The sequence below is a fragment of the Penaeus chinensis genome, chromosome 40 (assembly GCF_019202785.1).
Source record: "Penaeus chinensis breed Huanghai No. 1 chromosome 40, ASM1920278v2, whole genome shotgun sequence".
Classification (NCBI taxonomy): Eukaryota; Metazoa; Arthropoda; class Malacostraca; order Decapoda; family Penaeidae; genus Penaeus; species Penaeus chinensis.
This window is the reverse complement of record NC_061858.1, coordinates 10029236-10036735: the sequence shown is the minus strand read 5'-3', so window position 1 is coordinate 10036735 and position 7500 is coordinate 10029236. Positions and strand designations below refer to the sequence as shown.

Here is a 7500-nt window from a genome sequence, read left to right as displayed (position 1 = left end):
GAAAAGAAGAACAGGGCAGTCTACAAATTGCTAATGCTCTTTGGTCTTGGAAGTCTTGCCATGTTTGGGAGTCACAAGGTATTTGCAATTTCATCTCAATCTAATGTAGGATTATTTATTCTTAAGACTGGTATGCAGAAATACATTAATTCCTTGCTTTTGCTGGCCTTGTTAAATGAGAGTTTGACAATACAGTAGTTGCAAATGTGCAATATTTTGATCTACAGATTTGCTAGAACATGCAGTGAAAATCCATTTTTATAAATATCATTTAGGAAGTATATAGGAAATGCATTACCTATAACCATTATGCCATGATACCTATAACCATTATGGTAATGCTGCATAGAGATACAAATCAAAATTATTAGCCCATACCTGTTTAAAGTGCCTGCAAGGATATTTAGGCATCAGTGATGGATTTTGCAGGCATGGTCAACAGTCCTACTCAGTTACTTGGCTGAAAATTTAAGATTTGGCATACATACTTGAGTTCAGCTTAAAGTATGGTATAGGAGCACTGTATCAGGCCATCAGAGAACGCAGTTTTGCTTGCAGGAAACAGGTTAGGAATCTCCTAAAAAAAAGGAAAAAAAAAATTAGTTCTCTAACCATAGGAGTTTGTGGGATAACTGAGGAAATTTGTAAATATTTGCTTGTATTTCCTAATGCAAAACACATTCTACTTGTAAGCTTATAGTATTTGTTTCAAAATAACATTTGTATACATAAATGCAAAATTAATGATTTTAAATCCTTCCGTCTAGATAATATAAAAGTCATTCTTTATTAAAGTTATAGTAGGATTGTTTAACATATTTTTATTTTTCAGGTACTTTTAGATTCACATCAGTCATGTTTTATAGAAATAAAATTGCTTTATTAGGTTGGACTGGAGAGTTCAGGAGCAATTGCTGTGTTAACAGTGGCCTTTGTTGCTGGTTTAGGGTGGCGTAAACCAGGAAATGAGGTTTGTTTGCATTATGCAATGTTGTTCTGTATCCTAGCTGCTAGAATAATTGAATTGAATGTTTATTTGTCAATCCCCACCGTCTGACATGAATATACTGTAGAAACAAGTTAACAGCTGAATAAGTCTGACTTCTGAAGTGTCTTTTTCTTCATAATTATCCCTGTTGCATACCCACTCCCCTTGTTTTGTTTTTGTATTTAATGATGATAGTGAATTACTTTTTTAGAAATGTATTTTATATCTTTGGCAACAAAAAGGTCTCTTTTAACAATTTTAGATTTTCTCTTTTTCATTTATTTATCAGATTATTTAGTTGATGGTCCTTTTAGTTAATATGCTGTAGTATAATACATAAAACTCACAAAACTTGACCATTACTGAATGGGAGCTCCCACCAAAGATGACTGCACCTTATGTCAAGCAAGCAAATGATCTCCGCCCACCAGCAACTCATCAGTTTGTTGGCATTTGCTGTTGTCTTTGTCTCATCCCCTATCAAGCACATGCTGTTTTCTTTGCCCCTTCCCCCTTGAAGCACACATTGATGTCAGCCTCCTCCGAGAGTTGCCATTTACCTTTTAATTGAACCAATTATACCAAGGATATTTGAAAATATTTAAGAAAGCAGATGCTGGAATAGAAAAGTGAATTTCTTTTTTGGCTCTTAACCCTATTGTTGGATTAGGCAATTTTCTCACTTGTTTGTTCTGCTTTGTTCTGTATGACTTTCCTTACACCCCATGAGCTTGCATTTTTGGAGAAGAACCTAAAAATTTCCCCAAATTTATTGAATTCTGAAAAAGAAAAGATTTATATATATGTATATAAAAAAAAGTTACCATTCATAATATGATAATTATTTATGCATGGTATGTAAGCATAGACCTGTTTAATCTTTTTATTGCAAAATATAGTACAACTATAGTACACAGTTGTGCTATATTGAAAAATAAAGCACAACTGTGCAGAAAAATGCAGAAACATCTTGATCTACAAATTCATGGTAGTGATGTATATTATTATTATGTAGAAGAGTGTAGTCTTCATGCCTTTGCACAAATTTAGCTACTGTCTGCCCTTTTTGATACATTGTATAGATAAATTAACCATCATGAATTATATATATATATCTTTTTGTATTTAAAGTTTGTGTGGTATTCAATACAAGCAGTAGCAGACAAGTGAGTTACTGTGTAAAGATAAGCTCCTATTTGTAGATTTTCTCACATGCCGATGAAGCTGTTTTTCCCATCACCTGTTATTTGAAAACAAGTAAATTTGGCTGATTAACACACCTGTGGAAGAGATTTTCATGGCTATAGAATATACTTAATTTGTACACTTCTTAAGAGACATTGACATTGAGAATACTTGCCCTCCTCAAATAAATGGTTAATATTCTTTTCAAAAGATCTATAATGCTGCTATTTTTTACTGGTATAAACATTAAAGATAGGTACAAGGCAACATTAATTCCTTGAGTAAATAAACTATGTTAACTTGTTTGAATATTATAGATAACTGAGCTTTGTTGTAGGAGTTAAAGATTATATAGGATCTTTTTTAAAGATTATCTAGATATTAAAGAATAAAGTCTAACTTTGGGTGTAATTTATTTTTTTCAGGATGCTGCTGTTGGCAAATATTATCGCTTCTTATGGGAGATCTTCCAGCCAATGCTCTTTAGCTTGATTGGCGCAGAGATTAATGTAAGGCTTTTACTGACTCAGGCAGTTGTAAATAAAAATATATCAACTCATATTTTATCTCATATAGTTTTGTAAAATGAAATTAAAAATCTCTCATTAAATATTTATATGGCTTGATTGGCACAGAGATTAATGTAAGGCTTTTACTTGACTCAGACAGTTGTAAATGAAAATAGTATATCAACCTATTTTTTGATCTCGTACAGCTTTGTAAAATTGAATTAAAAATCTCTCATTGATATGTATGTGGCTTAGACATGTAAGTATATTACGTGTTTAACTCTCCTTTTTTTTCCAAACTTCAGGTCATGGCCATAGAGCCAAGTACTGTAGGATGGGGTTTACTTGCACTGATAGTAGGACTAACCCTAAGAGTTGCTACCTCATTCGTTGTTGTGATGGGTGCCTCGTTTACAGTGTGGGAGAGATTATTTATTGCTATTGCTTGGCTTCCAAAGGCCACTGTGCAGGTAAGAGACCAACATTTGTAGGTATAAGAATGTTTTAGATTATAGAATATAATCCTCCCCAAACTGACCTTAAATATCATAATCCCAAAAGATTATTCTTCACAGAGGCATGGCAAATATAAGTAGATGATAAATATATACTTATATATATATATACACATAATTTTCAGCCAGTGCATTTTCAAATAAAGCATCTGTTAGAAAGAGCAGAAAGAATTTTGTTCGGCCTTGTCTTACTTGGTTTGTACGTAATCCTTTACCATTTCAGGCTGCCATTGGGTCTTTAGCCTTAGATTACGTCCAGCAGTCTGATAGTGAACCTGACCCTGAGGATATTCAACGCGGGGTGAAGGTTTGTTTTTACTCAATTCTGTGTTTGGTGTGAGGGTGGCAAGTACCCTTTATGCATGTTATTTAATGTTGTTTCATTTGTTTTTGTTTTTTTTATTTTATTTAAAGTCCTACTTGGAGCACTAAATGTATATTGTATGTTATTAAAATGTTTTGAATTTTGTACAGTAGATAAATTTTATTGCAGTTGCTTTTGAATAAATTTACAATGTATAGCACAGTATAATGTTTGTTTGGAAGGATTGTAGAGGCAGTGTAGGATTCCAAGTATTTTATGATGAACATAGCCCTTTTATGGGATGATTATTCCTCCTTTTTCTATTTTTTTCTCTTTCTTTTATTGAGCATTTATATTGTCCTGTTAAACTGATATAACAGCTACATTTCAGTTACACTGTGAATACATTTATTTTTTGTAAAAAATAAAACTTGAAATTTAGAAGAAAAAAATATCACATGTTAGTCAATTGATATGGGAACACTAATGATAAATTGGGTCTTTCTTATGAACTTTATTTTATGGGAATTAACAACTAACTTAGTCAGTATATATAACTAGATTTTGAACTAAATGTAAAGTTTGATAATAAACCTGGCACTAAATTCGGGAATATGGAAAATATTCTTGAAAATTATGATAGTTACTTCTCCATTCCAAATTTTAGTTATTTTCCTCAACTAAATCTATTGTGATATAAATTGCAGAGATTCTCCAATATTGTTTTAATGTTTGGAGATGCAAAACAAATGTACAATATAAATACTGCTTACACATTGCCATATTGAAATCCCTGTCTTCACAATACTTTTTTCTTTGGTAACATCGTAATTGTGAAGGAAGTTGTGAATGATTTACTTATATAGATATTAATATAGTAACTCCCCAAGTCAAGAGTAGTTATTTAGGAATGGATTCAGATATATACGTCAGTAAGATATTAGTGTTTTATTTTTTTTATAAAGGTAGTTCTTGCAATACAAAGGAAAGATAATTTTGCCTCATAGAATTATTAATTTTCATTTATACATTTTTCAACAGTGAAGCCGTTTTTAAGAAAGATAGGTCATTAGCACACCAAACATAATAATATAGAATATGATAATCATGAGATGAAGAAAATATTGAAATATGTAAAAGAGAAGAAGAAAATAGTGTTTAATGATAAGAATCTCACAAATAGTTCCAATGACAGGTGCAGTTTCTCTGTTGTATTATTTTGCATTTGATTTTGATTTCTTTAGCTTGTTGAGTGTTTTCATTACTCTATGCTCAAAGTGATTCCCCCAAAAAAGTAAATATACGTTTTCATGCCAACACTTTACATTCAGATGTGAATTATATCACAAACTTATCTCAGAAGATTGCTTTCATGCATCTTGCATGGCCAGGGTTTCCCCTTCCAGAATTGGTGATTAAAGTATTGATTCTAATAGCTGTGGCAGTGATGTGGGATTGGTTTGATGCCTGGGATAGAATAGCAGTTGCAAGAAAGCTTTGGTGATAGTTGAAGCTCATGATCTTTTGTTTGTTATTTTGTTTACTTAATTTTTGATATTACTATTTTTTTTTACAAATTGATTAAGGTTGTGGGCAGCTTATATGGAGGTGTCATATACTAATGTCCAGAAATAAAGTCATAAGTATTGGAAGCTTTTGTCTGATAGTTTCTGAGTGGTGTAATTTTTCTTAAGAGATAAGTGTTTTTTTATTTATTGGTCTGGATGACTGCTGTTGAACATAGCACTACACAGCAATAATGTAGCATCATCCCATTAGTTTGAAAAAAAGAAGAACAATACCCTCATGATTTCAATTACTATGAATTTTTTATGCTGGAAAGAATCCTGAAAGTCACTACAAATTGTCTAAGACCTTTCTTTTTGTAAAGTAAAACTGCAAAGGAAGGGTTTTCATATATTTTATAATTTTGTAGGAAGGGAAGTGTTTTGTCATTTGTTTCCATGATAGTGAAGAGTAAAAATTATTTTGGAGTGAAGTTGAATCAAGCAATGTTAGAATTTTCTCAGAAAATAGAAGGAACATAGAATAATGTTAATTATAACAGTGATAATAATGTGATGGTAATTATGTGAGATAGTGTACCATATAGTTCCCATGTGGTTAGAATAAGTATTTGTTGAGAAATTTGCAAAGGAATTCCTACACATGTTTAGAGTAAAGTAATTTCTCTAGTTTTTTATTAAGGAGGAACAAGAAAAGTTATGCAGTGATCCGATTGCATTCTGTTTAGTAATATCAGTAAATGTGGTTATTTTGGGCATATGTAATAGAAACTGCAAACTCAAATAATTGAAAATGATGCTGAATATTTGCATGTTTTTTTAGTATAATGCATGCTATTTAATTAAAGTATTTTTATTACTAATACATTAATTTCAGTTCACATATGATTTACACTCTGGAATTTTTTTGGCGAAGGAATTCGTACATAATCATTTAGAACCTTTAGAGTTGATATTGCATGCTTGATTATGTGCCTTGTTTTTAATTAATGGTGTAATTATTTGTTTTTCTTTAATATTTTGGTTTTATGTTGTAGAGATAACTAGATATATTTCTGTTACAGAAAAAATCTGAGATTACTCATGATCAGTCTTTGTTCTGTTTTCACTTTCAATTCAGTACCATTCATATCATGTTTTTATTCACACTGCTTCTGTAACAGAAACACCTGTTGAAATGTTTGTGTTGCAGGGTTTCATGTGGAGCTATTTATGTTGCTGAGAGGCTTCCAGAACTGCTTGGGTTGCCAGAAATACTTGTTGAAAACAGATATTTGTTGCAGAGATGATCACTTCTGTTTGGTTTGTAGAGGTACTTGTAGAACCACATTTTGTAGAAGTATTTTGATTTGAAAGGTTTTAGGGACACTTGCATGGTAGTACTTTGCTTGCTCTCTTATGTTATCAGAAAACACTTTACCAAGGTAATAAAAAATATTCTTAAACATAGTAATGTACAAAATAAAACAAAGTTTACTTATTGGTTCCTTGCTTTGGTTAAAAAGTAAATTTTTCAGTGTTCATTCATTTTTAAGAGATATTTTTGAGTGATTTCATGAAAGACATTTTCATGAAATTTTGTATATTATACTCTTGGTTGATGTGTGTATTTATTTATTATTCACATCATCTATGTTTTGTGTGTTATTAGATGGGTAATCTGAATTCACTTACAGCTTGGGAGATATACATCATAGTTTTCCTGTCATATGACCTAAGAAACTTCTGTTTTGTTCTCTCAAAATGGCTTCTGACATTGTTCCAAAACTTTTTTAAACATTGGCAGTAATTCAAGAGTTTGACTTTAGAATTTACAACTGATATAGATTTTTGAATTTGTTGTTCAAGATGCTAATATTATGTTAACAAACTAGCCCAAAATAAGGGTAATGATATAAATAAGCTAGTAAGACTAGGTTGGTAATTGATCATTGCATGCCATTAACTCATAGCCTGCGAATGGGGTTCACGACATGGCTGACTTGGTTGGGGCTCCATCACCCAAAGACCGGACACCATGGCTAACTTGGACGTCATGTTACAATGATGCGCGTATTACATTTTATGCAGTTCTTTATAAGGAACCCTCCTGCCCACACCATATTCCCTTGGGCATTACCTGTGGGAGAACAGGATGTGCAATACTGTGATTGGCTATTGCTTTTTATAAAGGGTGAATTCTAGCACATAAATCAGCTGCCTGCTGTGTGTGGAAGATGCCACAGACCAAAACAGCATGTTCTCTTGCTGTTGATGTAACCTTTACTCTTGTTTATGAGATCTGTCTTCTGTCAATTATGCACATTGTCTTTTGGTGCTCTGCCAGTGTGACTTGTCTTGAAGTAGGATACAAATAAATTAAGTACTGAGCCCATGGTGGCAGTAGCCTTGTATATCATTGTATACAATCTCGTATTTTGCGAAAATAAGTGATTTAATTTTTTTTTTTTTTTTTCATCCTTTAATAAAACAA

General features: G+C 31.9%; 1 protein-coding gene across 2 annotated transcripts in view; it reads left to right on the top strand.

Moving 5' to 3' along the window:
• The window catches only part of LOC125047244 (sodium/hydrogen exchanger 9B2-like), a 17645-nt gene that overhangs the window by 8077 nt on the left and 2068 nt on the right, over positions 1 to 7500 (top strand). Inside the window, exons 10-15 of one of the 2 annotated variants that reach the window (XR_007116715.1) lie at positions 1 to 78; positions 887 to 970; positions 2599 to 2682; positions 2988 to 3152; positions 3421 to 3504; positions 6220 to 6339. The exon at positions 1 to 78 is cut by the window's left edge and continues 101 nt beyond it. Coding sequence is in view for 1 of the 2 variants with exons in the window: in XM_047645458.1 (XP_047501414.1) it covers positions 1 to 78; positions 887 to 970; positions 2599 to 2682; positions 2988 to 3152; positions 3421 to 3504 (495 nt within the window). In the remaining variant the exon portion in view is untranslated. The remainder of the gene's footprint in view (positions 79 to 886; positions 971 to 2598; positions 2683 to 2987; positions 3153 to 3420; positions 3505 to 6219; positions 6340 to 7500) is intronic. The other variant, XM_047645458.1, reaches the window with a different exon arrangement.